Raw genomic sequence first — 12,500 nt, 5'->3', positions numbered from 1 at the left:
GTCCCCTACACGAAAACTGGCATTTGGGCTTTCGTCTGCAAGTAACCTTCTGCAAGTACTGAGAGGGTCTGAAGAGATCTGGGGCTGGGAAGGGGGTGCTGGTGTAAAGGTAGCATTCGGCGATTACTACTACTACTACTACTGCTGCTAAGCGCCGTTCAGCCAGTGCAAGTTGTGTCCTTCGTCAGCTGAAACCGACGGCCGTTCTATATTTCGAGGAGCCAGTCTCTCTCTCGAAGAAGAAGAAGAAGAAGAAGAGGAAGCAGAAGGAGGGGAAGAAGAAGAAGAAGAAGAAGGAGAAGGAAGGGAAGACGAAGAATCTAATAAACTCTGATTCTCCAGTTGAGATACCTCACAAAAACAGCATCACTTCCCAGTACCTCCTTGCTTCTCTATAAAACATCTTCCATTTATAAACTACAAACAAACATCCTCGCTGAAACGAACGACGTGCACCCAACCAGAAAATGGAAACAAAAGCTCCCAAAAAGAGCCAAGGGCAGTTATTCCTGGTCTCTTGCGAAAGAGGGAAACGATGAGTATGTATTCTTGCGACCGATCGAGTACGGAGAAAAGCACGTATCCCTGAAAGGATTTCGAAACTACAGCTGTGAGTTACTAAACTCACCCCTGCTTAATCGATTCCTGTACCCAGATGTGACATCCTGATTGCGTATGCGGAACAAAGACTGTTCGTACAGCAATACAAATCGTACAACTTAAAAAAAGGGAAGCAATAAATGTCGTTTTGTGTAATCAACAAAGATCATTTATACTACAATAATAATTATGCAATGTATTAAAAATGGAATTTATGATAACAGATGTCCGGATTTTGAAAGATCAACTTCAAGAGACACTATCACTTCTTCATGAATTTCACAACTGATTCGATAAAATATTTCTGTTTTAAAAGGGTGTTTCTGGAAGTAACAAACTGAATTAAGAAACTGAATTAACAGGAAATATAAAATAGAATTAATAAAAGGTAAAGACAGAACTATTCAAATACTACAGATCAGTATTTGTAGACTCAACAAGCTATGAACAGATCTAATGACATGTATATTTCCATTCAACGTATCGAGAGAGAGAGAGAGAGAGAGAGAGAGAGAGAGAGAGAGAGAGAGAGAGAGAGAGAGAGAGAGAGAGAGAGAGAGAGAAAGCCTAGGAGTTTCACTTGCTTCTAAGCAGGATTCTGATAAAAGTCCTAAGTCGAAAGGATTGGATGGGATCAGTGTTTGAGGACTCAACAAGCTATGAAAAGGACTTATTAAATATATTATTTATAGTCACAGGAGAGAGAGAGAGAGAGAGAGAGAGAGAGAGAGAGAGAGAGAGAGAGAGAGAGAGAGAGAGAGAGAGAGAGAGAGTTTCTTAAGGACTCGGATACAAATCTCAATTCTAAAGGACTGGACTCAACAAGCTATGAACAGGTCTCATTAAATATTTTGTTTATATTTATAGTATCAAGAAATAAATAAATAAAAGAAAGAAAAATGAGACAAATATATAAATAAAAAATAAAGAAAGAAATGACAATACAAGCGTAGGATTTTCCTCTGCTTCCACGAAGGACTCTGATACAAATCCTAAGCCCAAAGGACTGCACAGGAGCGCTCCTTGGCAATACCGTACGAGTTTCCTCTTGCAACAAGTGCCCTTCTAACCTTAAGAGTGGCGAAAGGTCACGACCTTTGCAATTTACATTCCAGCTGTGGTTCTAGACCTCCCGATTATACCTGATCATCAGCGAAGCCCGATTCTTGCGAGCCATAATGATCATACTGTGTTATGCAAACAGCTGTCAATTATCACGCGTATTGATCAGCTGAGAGTTTTACCTTTAAACACGTGGTGATTCTGACAGTTATCTTGAAACACGTGGTAGTTCTGACGGCTGTCTAGAAAGAATGTTATATTTCTGACAGTTATCTTAAAAGGAATGTTATAATTCTGACGGCTGTCTTAAAAGGAATGTTATATTTCTGACAGTTATCTTAAAACACATGGTAATTCTGACAGTTGACTTAAAAGGAATGTTATATTTCAGACAGTTGTCTCAAAAGGAATGTTATAATTCTGACAGTTGTCTCAAAAAATGTTGTATTTCTGAGTTATCTTAAAACACATGGTAATTCTGACAGTTGACTTAAAAGGAATGTTATAATTCTGACAGTTATCTTAAAACACGTTATAATTCTGCCAGTTATTTTAATATTCTGACAGTTACCTTAAAAGACATGTTATAATTCTGATAGTCATTTTAAAACACATGATTATTCTGACGATTATCTTAAAACACACGGTAGTTCTGTCAGTTATTTTAAAACATGATAATTCTGACAGTTATTTTTAAAAATATGGTACCTCTGAAAGTATCTTGAAACACATGTTATGATTCTGCCACTTATCTTAAAACGCAATTTATAATTCTGACAGTTACTTTAAAACACATGTTATAATTCTGACAATTATCTTAAAGCATATTCTTGTGGCTTCATATTTTTCTTGTCATAAAGACTTACTTCTTTTTCCATATTCTTAAAGATATTGGCCTCATTTTGGGATACATAAATTGCTGTATTTTCTTCCATTTCAGCCTTGAATCAAAATCCAGTGCCTACGAAGCAAGGTTTTTTTTTTTTTAGAAGTCTAGAAATTAGTCTTCAGATTCTGATCTGTTCAAGATTACCAAAATTAGTCGGTTAGTTTATTTTTTCTTTTTAGTACCTGATCTCTTCTTCCTGTTCTCTTATACCTTCTGTTGCTTCCTTCAAATGAATTATACCTTAGAAGCTTGAATTTGAAGTCAGTGGCCCCTATGGGCTTGTTCCATATGAACAGGGGTCTATCTTCTGAATAATAATAATAATAATAATAATAATAATAATAATAATAATAATAATAATAATAATAATAATAATAATAATAATAAAATTTTCTTACCTTTTCTACAAAGGACATTTCAAGGCATTGGTTTAAAAGATCATTACTGCTAAATTGTAACACTAGCAACTTTCAACAGGTGTGAAAATGCCCAGTTTTTTTCAAAATGGTTGATTATTAATAAAAGTGCAAAATCAAAGCACTTTCATTAGGCATGCCAACGTGATTAGTGTGAATGCAAGACAATCCTGAAAACGTTAATTATATTCAAAAGTCCTTTTTCCAGTCGTAGGACCCAAAATCCTAATCATTATCATTAGATCTTCCAATCCTGACCAATTTGAGCATATCCTACAGTCTCTAATATACCCCAGACTTCAAACATGATTACAAGACAGTCCTGAAAATCTTAATTATATTTAAAAGTCCTTTTCCAGTCGTAGGACTCTAAATCCTATTCAAGCTCAGGAGGTCTGGTAATCCTGACCAATTTGAGCATATCCTACAGTCTCTAATCGACCCCAGACTTCAGATATGAATGCAAGAGTCCTGAAACCTTAATTATTTTCCTATATATACTTTTCCAGTCGTAGGACTCTCAATCCTAATCAAGCTCAGGTCTGCTAATCCTGACCATTTTGAACATATCCTACAGTCGCCTAATCCTGAAACCTTAGTTATTCTCCTAGGTCCTTTTCCAGTCGTAGGACCCAAAATCCTATCCAAGCTCAGGTCTGCTAATCCTGACCATTTTCAGCATATCCTACAGTCTCTAATCGACCTCAGACCTCAAAACAGCAACCAACAGGCGTGTAAATCTCTTATAATTCCCATAATCTTCATCTAACCAGGTCTTACGTCAGAAATAATTATGCTGATATATTTTTTTTTTGCAAAGCATGTTCCGTCTACCACAGGCATAGATCTCTCCGTCACTTAATAACTAGTCGGCAAAAGTGCAACAACTTCCAGATCACGTCTGGATTCGTGCGAGTTGTAGAAGGTAACCTTTTGAAAAAATGCCGGCAAGGCCGTTTTTGAAATCCCTGGACTTTGGCGAATGACAGCCAGTTACCAGATTTAGTTCGCAACCTGCTTTGAAGGACCCGGAAACGAGGATTAAGATGTATTTGAAGACTGTGTGTGTTCTGGTATTAGTTTTCACTTTTCTGGAAAAGAAGACTCTTGTGCCGGCTTTGTCTGTCCGTCCTCAGATCTTAAAGACTACTGCGGCTAGAGGGCTGCAAATTAATATGTTGATCATCCACCCTCCAACCATCCAACATACCAAATTGCAGCCCTCTAACCACAGTAGTTTTTATTTTACTTAAGCTTAACTTTAGCAATAATCGTCCTTCTGGCAACGATATAGGATAGGCCACCATCGGGCCGTGATTGAAGTTTCATAGGCCGCGGCTCATACAGCATTATAGCGAGACCACCGAAAGATAGATCTATTTTCGGTGGCCTTGATTATACGCTGTAGCGGCTGTACGGAAAACTCGATTGCGCCGAAGAAACTTCGGCGCATTTTTTACTTGTTTTTCTCTTAATTACTATTACTATAAGTCGTTTCACTTAGCTGAAATTCTTAAACGTTCAAGCAACTGGCTATCAGTCACTTAACTTTCTTGAGTTACTCACCTGAATGAACTGCAACAGATCAATCTGTTCATCGTATCAATGTATTAATACATTTCGCATCAATATTACTCCGTTATCTTATGTAATACTTCCATTCTACTTAACAAAACGGCAGGAAATTCTGATTCTTTGAAAACCCATCTTCCAATGAACGTTCTTTTAAAAGCTTATGAAATCACTGTTTCTCGAACTGGAATTATGGGTATAATATTTTCCCGCCAAAGGCCAAGCGCTGAAAGCTATGATGAGGTCAGTCAGCGGTGAAATGGAAACACAGTAAAAGGGTTTGAAAGGTGTAACGGGAAGAATAAAACCTCTCCTCTCTCTCTCTCTCTCTCTCTCTCTCTCTTTGAACGGATTTACAGTACAGTAAAAGGAATGAAAGGGGTTGCAGCTACGGGCTTATGGGACGCCACAGCACTACATCCCTACGGAACCACTAGATATCGCCACAAAAAACCATAAAAATCATGACCTTGCAACCGATATATCACCTTTACAAATTGAGGAACCTATCATAAGCAAACATTAACCAATTCACCACCTCGACCGAAGGTCAACGAAGGTCAGACCATACCGCAACCAGCGTGAAAACTCAATGCAAACAGAGAATTACGTTGTAGCAATTTTACGTCGCCAGGAAATTGTTACAGCGATATAAGGGCGGGAAGTGGTTTCTATAATGGGTATCTATGGGATACGCTGTGTTGTTCTCTCTCTCTTTTCTCTCTCTCTCTCTCTCTCTCTCTCTCTCTCTCTCTCTCTCTCTCTCTCTCTCTCTTTATATATATAAATGTATAATATAAATGAAACAGTCGTGTAGAAAGAGAGAGAGAGAGAGAGAGAGAGAATTCTGGTGATCAAGACACAATCTTACTGCTTTCTGTAACTTAATCACAAAGCTCTTAAGTAACTTAAAAAAAATGCCGCTACTTCTAGATAAGTTCTTGAATTCCTTTTTATACCTTTTTGATAAACTAGGTGTTCCGCAAGGTAGCATCCAGGGGCCTTAGCAGTTTATAAAATTTCTTACTGATATAAATTAACTTAAAAATTTCGTTACTTATGGATAAGTCGCTGAATTCCTTTATAATTTTTTGATAAGGCTGGTGTTCTACAGGGTAGCTTCCTGGGGCCCTAGCTGTTTTGTAGAATTTACTACTGATATAAATAAAAATAAAAACTTCGTTACTTGTTGATAAATTCTTGAATTCCTTTTTACACCGTTCTGATAAAGTAAGTGTTCCACAAGGTAGCGTCCTGCGAGCTTCCTAGTTTCTACAATTTATCGCAGATAAGTTCTTGAATTTTTTTATCTCTCTTTGATAAGGCTGGTATTCCGCAAGGCAGCTTCCTAAGGGCTCAGCGGTTTCGTAGAATTTATTGACATAATCGCTAGGTTGGAATGTAAGATAGTGTTTTACAGCTCTTAATGGATTTACGCGAGAATGAAGGTGGCTACTAGTCTTGAAATCTTGTATCTACAGGTTAATAGAATGTGATACGGGTAGTAGACAAGAAGGCCAATCCTTGTTAAAAACAAAAAAATTATAAAAATTGATTAACGTGTCTTGTAAGAAGCGTGTGATTTACAATTTATCGTTCGTCTGTAACAAGACCAATACTTGACCACAGAAACTCTTGGAAAAATGCTGTGTAACAGATATCACAAATGCTATCAACATGAAAGCCACTTCCGATCGTGTGTATAAAAGGTGACTGGAATATCCAACTCATCTTTGGGTGTCTGTAGTGATCTCAGACGTATCTTAATGTCTCCACAAACTTGCTCAGAATTCGAGATGACTTTTTTCCTTGGTCATGTTAGTAAAGCTTAAGATATTCTTGGCTAATTTCCGGTCTAGCATTCTTGAATAACCTTGATTTTAGCCAGGAACCACCGTTATCTTTCTTAGAATGTGGGTATATATTATTCCTGTATGAGAGAGAGAGAGAGAGAGAGAGAGAGAGAGAGAGAGAGAGAGAGAGAGAGAGAGAGAGAGAGAGAGAATCTCATCTGGAACTTTCAAGTGGAACAATTACAATGCCAATAAGATTAGTAATTATAATGGAAATTAATAAATGTAAGTGTTTATGTGTATACACATTTTATATAATATATATATATGTGTGTATATATAAATAAATATATACATATATTATATATACTTATATATACAGGTGTCCATATATACATATCCATATAGTGATTATTATATATATATATATATATATATATATATATATATATATATATATATATATATATATATTCATATACATATACATACACACATACACACACATACATACACAGCATACCCGCCTGGCCTTTCAAACACCTCGACGACAAGGTAAAAAGGCAATCCACTGTCCACTGCTTTGGACCTCAACATTAAAAGGCAATCACTGATAGATCACAGCTCATACTTTGAGGTAAACCACAATCCAACGTCGGTAACTGTTCCGTGGAAAAACAAACACCAGGTTTGTTTTTCTTTTTGTGGAGTTTTTTTATTTAAGGCCTAAAGGTGCCGGCGTTTGTGTGTTGTGGGTATGTGAAGGGCTGAGATCTATATATGTATGTATGTGTGTGTGTATGTGTGTGTATGTATGTATATATACATATATATATTTATATATATATATGTGTATATATATATATATATATATATATATATATATATATATATAGAGAGAGAGAGAGAGAGAGAGAGAGAGAGAGAGAGAGAGAGAGAGAGAGAGAGAGAGAGAGAGAGAGAGAGAGAGAAACTAAAACACTATGTGCCAATATCGTTCCCTAAACTCTGCACTTAATAATAATTATCGATTTGTCCCGAATGCAAAGCACAGACATGTCATCTCTCTCTCTCTCTCTCTATCTCTCTCTCTCTATCTCTCTCTGTCTCTCTCTCTCTCTCTCTCTCCATATCATAATCTCTTCTTCAACCTGTCCAGACCATATTTTATTTTCTACAATTACAAATTACTCCACCCAGCTAACAAGAGTCCATTCTTAACTTACCTCGGCGAGCACAATTTAGCTGCTATATATTAGCGATTTTTGCTAATTCTTAAGACAAAACGGCCGTTTCATTCATAATTGGGTTATGAATATAACTGTTAATGAATGGAGTTGTTTTTAGTTTGTAGTACCTCCGGTTAATTTATTCTTCGATAATAATAATAATAATAATAATAATAATAATAATAATAATAATAATAATAATAATAATAATAATAATTTATTTTATTATTATTATTATTATTATTATTATTATTATTATTATTATTATTATTATTATTATTATTATTATTCAGAAGATAAACCCCCTTCATATGGAACAAGACTACAGGGGCCAATGACTTGAAATTGGAGCTTCCAAAGAATATGGTAGTCATCTGAATAATAATAATAATAATAATAATAATAATAATAATAATAATAATAATAATAATAATAATAATAATAATAATAATAATAAAAGATCCAGTTTGAAATGAATCCAAATATTATGGGAGCTCTCAGTACGTCAGACGAAATTGAAGCCTTCTCTCTCTCTCTCTCTCTCTCTCTCTCTCTCTCTCTCTCTCTCTCTCTCTCTCTCTCTTGTCACACATTCATGAGTATAATTCTTAACCATACAACAGCGAATTCATCGCATACGTCAATCGTAAATTCCACTAAAAAACTTTAAATCCAAAAATTAAACTTAATGAAATAAAATGAAAAAAGCTACTTTATGATTTTCCAAACTGATAGTTAAAAAAATCAGATTTTAATGTATCGACTGACTGATTGATTGATTTACTCTTGTTAAAACTGACGTCACAGCGTCTTGGTTTAATGTAGCGAACTTAAGAAATGCACGTCGGAAGTAGTGTGGGCTACAGACTCTTAAAACTAAAAATTGAAAAATTTAAAAAAACCTGCAAACTGGTTTTTGGTTGTTCAATGTTATATCTTTTTTTCCCCAGAGGCTTCTGACCTTCGGAGCCAGAGGCCAATTTTATTATTTTTTAAGCATTGTGTGTGTGCGTGTGTGTGTGTGTGTGTGTTTGTCTGTCTGTCACCAGACAAAAGGTTACTCACTTATTCTTTGGTTAGGAATATTACCTCTCAATGTGTATGTGTTTATGTATGTGTGTGTGTATGTGTGTGTATTGATTGACAAAATGATTTATAACCAGTCTTTGGAGCAGGGAGATTACCTCTCAATGTGTATGTGTGTGTATGTGTATGTGTGTATGTGTAATACTTGACATAATGGTTTCTCACCTGTCTTTGCGGCAGGGAGATTACCTCTCATTGTGTATGTGTGTTTATGTTTGTATATGTGTATGTATGTGTGTATATGTGTATGTGGGTATTACTAAACAATAGGTTATTCACCTGTCGTTTTGCTTGGGAAATTACCTGTCAGGTTAATTGCCTCACAGGTAATCATATCTGTAAAGGATTTCTCCTTTAACTGTATTAAAAGTATGTGTGCTTGGATGTGTACGTATGTGCATGTGTGCATGTGTATTACTCTACAACAAGGTCACTCACCTGTCCTTAGGTCAGTGGGATGACCTGTCAGGTTCATTATCCCGCAGCTACGCGTTTGAAAACGGGTCATCTACATGAAAGATAATGTACAATTGCTTCTACATGAGAGAATTCAGAATTGCTTGTTCAAGGGCGCGTAGCTTGGCCCAGTAATTGGTGAGAATAGCTGGGCAAGTTGCCAAGACATCGCTTTTAAAAGTTCTACTAGTTTCGATGCGTAGCTAGATAAGTATAAGCTATATATATATATATATATATATATATATATATATATATATATATATATATATATATATATATATATATATATATATATATATATATATATATATATATATATACATATATATACATATATATATACATACATAATATATACATATATACATACATAAACACTAAGATCTAAATAAAATACCCATTAAATAATACTTCTTTCATTGCCAATACAAAAGCATAGATACAGAAATACAGTAAGCAGTAACATCAAATAACAGACCGAATCAGAGCTATGAAGTACATTGACAGACCTTACCCACAGACAGCAAGCAGGAACTGTCAAAAACTGTCCAAAACCAACACTTGGAGTAGAGAGAGAGAGAGAGAGAGAGAGAGAGAGAGAGAGAGAGAGAGAGAGAGAGAGAGAGAGAGAGAGAGAGTTGAAACGGAAAGTTAAAGGAATAACACGGGAATTTAGCCGAACGGAAAAAGAACTTGGAACGTAACGCTTACTAGAGAGAGAGAGAGAGAGAGAGAGAGAGAGAGAGAGAGAGAGAGAGAGAGAGAGAGAGAGAGAGAGAGAGAGCATTTACCGTTTCCAAAGGCAAAGTTAGAATTTCCTGAAGGCATAACGCAAGAAATTACGATAACATTAATGCTCTTCAGAGTTCGATTATTAATCAAATTATTTATTTATTTTTCAGTACTCACCCATTGAAGGAGTAGCGTGGGTTTACCCATTATGATCCTGGTCGCTGTCGGTCGCTGTTGGTCGCTGTCGCTTTTTTCGGTCGCTGAGGGCGTGAGGAGGGGGAAAAAGAAAGAAATAATTTTTATGATTTTTTCTCACAAACACAATTATAACACCAACTTTTTTTATTTTTCTAAATCACCAATCACCTTCTGAATTCAGATATGGTCGCACGGCACTCGTGAATATCATTTAGACAAATCTAGACAAATTCCCCGAATTAAATCACAATTTTGAAGTTATGAAACAGTAAATGAATGATAAAACTTTTTTTATATTTTATTTTTCACGTTCTATATCAAATTTTTTTTCTTTCTTTCTCAAAGGGGATATGACACTAATATTGGCACTACACTAAATATTATATGGTGTCTACCGTGGCACTATTTTTTTCTCCTTCTTCTCCTGATGCTTCTTCTTCTTCTTACGGTTATCACGAACGAAGAAGAAGACAAGGCGCCGTTGAAGATGAGAGCAATGTAGACGATGATGGCGACGACGATGACGATGAAAGAGAAGAAGTATCTGAGGACGATGCCATTGAAAAGCGGATGGAAGCCTCTTCAAAAACGGGACACCCGAATCAGATCAATACATATATACTGTATATATATCCTGGGCTCTTCTCGGCTCGCTCGAAAAAAAAGGGAGATTGTATCGAGCGATTCCAGAGCTGTGGAATAAAAAGAAAAGCGAAGATTCAGGCTGGAGCAGGACCTCGAAGAATTGGACCTCTCGACTTCTCTCGAATTCTTCTTCTTCTTTCCTTCCTCTGTCCCTCCGCAGACGACCTCAACAGCAGCAACGCCACCCACTGGTTACCAGGGGCTCGACCAGCGGACGAGTGGATGCACAGATACACACACACACACCTTCAGCTCTCTGCTGGGGCAGGCAAGCGGCAGCAGGCCGTTCCTTCTCCTGGCGACGAAGAAGGGAGGGAGGGAGAGAGGGGGGGAGGAGAGAGGGGCTGAGGGAGGGAAGGAGGGAGGGAGGAGGTCCCCACTCCCCCCTCGGAACCTTCAAGGGCATCCGGGGACAACTCAGAAGAGACCCCGCCCCTTCGAAGCATAATTTCGGGCGAGGTACGATTTGGTTCCCCTTAGGGAAACGGCGTTTGCGTCGATGCCCTGGGCAACGATTTGGGGCAAACCGAATCCTCCGGGGAACCGGTGATTCCTCCCGAAGGGTTCTATGAGGGCACGGCTCTACTCTCCAGCCTTAACGTTCGTTACGCTCGATAGGTGGCGCGGTCTAAATAGAGCAACTTGCGAGATGACGAGACAGCGTACCGCTGGGCGTGGTATCGACCCCTCTCGATTTATAGGCGATACTCGGGGCCACGCGACCTTCAACCTTAGGGGCGGGCGGCGTAAGGAAGCGAATTCCTCTCGTCCTCGGAAGGTGGAGACACCCTTTTGGAATGGAATGCTTCTGCGGAATGATTAGTGGAGGGAAGCTTCTACCTAAACGGACGGAAAAGCTTGACAAACGGAAAAGAACGGAAGAAGGAAAAAATGAGTCAATTCAGCAACGGGATAACCGCCCGAGAGAGAGAGAGAGAGAGAGAGAGAGAGAGAGAGAGAGAGAGAGAGAGAGAGAGAGAGAGAGAGCCTCCAGGAATAATAAATTGGGACAAGATGCATCGTTAGTTCAACTAAGATTTACTACCAATCGACTTTAGAAGGATATACAATGACTTTCATTGAGATCTTCAGCGTAACTGGGTTGTAGCAGTTTTAAAACTTATACATTTAAATACACGCACACACACATACACACACACACATACATACATATATATATATATATATATAATATATATGTACACACACACAGAGAGAGAGAGAGAGAGATTCTACATCAAATGTACAGTTTATAGTGCACACGGATTGTTAATTTTGTGCTCATTTTAAAATGAAATCTCTCTCTCTCTCTCTCTCTCTCTCTCTCTCTCTCTCTCTCTCTCTCTCTCTCTCTCTCTCTCTCTCTCTCTCTCTAATCCTTCAAAGTCAATCATGATCAGGTCACCTAACTTTAATACTCCCGTTTCTTTAGCGGAAATTGCATGTTGAGTAACAACGAGTACTCGAGTTTCCTGGTTCGACAACTCCGCCTGACATGACATTCAATTTTCTGAGCAAGTGAGTCGTTTCCTCTCGGGGTATATTGGAAAGTATGTTAAGGGCAACCTTTGGAGCAAGAGCCCGTGCTAGTGGTATAGTTTTGGTATAGTGTTTAACAGGAATTTGTTTGTTTTTATTTTATTTGGTACGTGACGTTATTATGAGAGAGAGAGAGAGAGAGAGAGAGAGAGAGAGGAGTAGATACTTATGCAGATGATATATATATATATTATATATATATATATATATATATATATATATATATATATATATATATATATATATATATATATATATATATATATATATATATATATAT

General features: G+C 37.2%; 1 protein-coding gene across 2 annotated transcripts in view; it reads right to left on the bottom strand.

The window, feature by feature from the left end:
- LOC136852334 (uncharacterized) overlaps positions 1-12,500 on the bottom strand; it is a 212,569-nt gene that overhangs the window by 123,568 nt on the left and 76,501 nt on the right. The window contains exons 1-2 of one of the 2 annotated variants that reach the window (XM_067126894.1): positions 10,432-11,564; positions 10,016-10,098 (exon numbers count right to left, since the gene is read on the bottom strand). In XM_067126894.1, the coding sequence (XP_066982995.1) occupies positions 10,016-10,045 (30 nt within the window). In that variant the 5' untranslated portion in view covers positions 10,046-10,098; positions 10,432-11,564. Of the gene's footprint in view, positions 1-10,015; positions 10,099-10,431; positions 11,565-12,500 lie in introns of those variants that run through there. The other variant, XM_067126893.1, reaches the window with a different exon arrangement.

This window comes from Macrobrachium rosenbergii, chromosome 25 (genome assembly GCF_040412425.1).
Source record: "Macrobrachium rosenbergii isolate ZJJX-2024 chromosome 25, ASM4041242v1, whole genome shotgun sequence".
In the NCBI taxonomy this organism is placed as follows: Eukaryota; Metazoa; Arthropoda; class Malacostraca; order Decapoda; family Palaemonidae; genus Macrobrachium; species Macrobrachium rosenbergii.
This window is presented reverse-complemented; position numbering and strand designations above follow the sequence as displayed.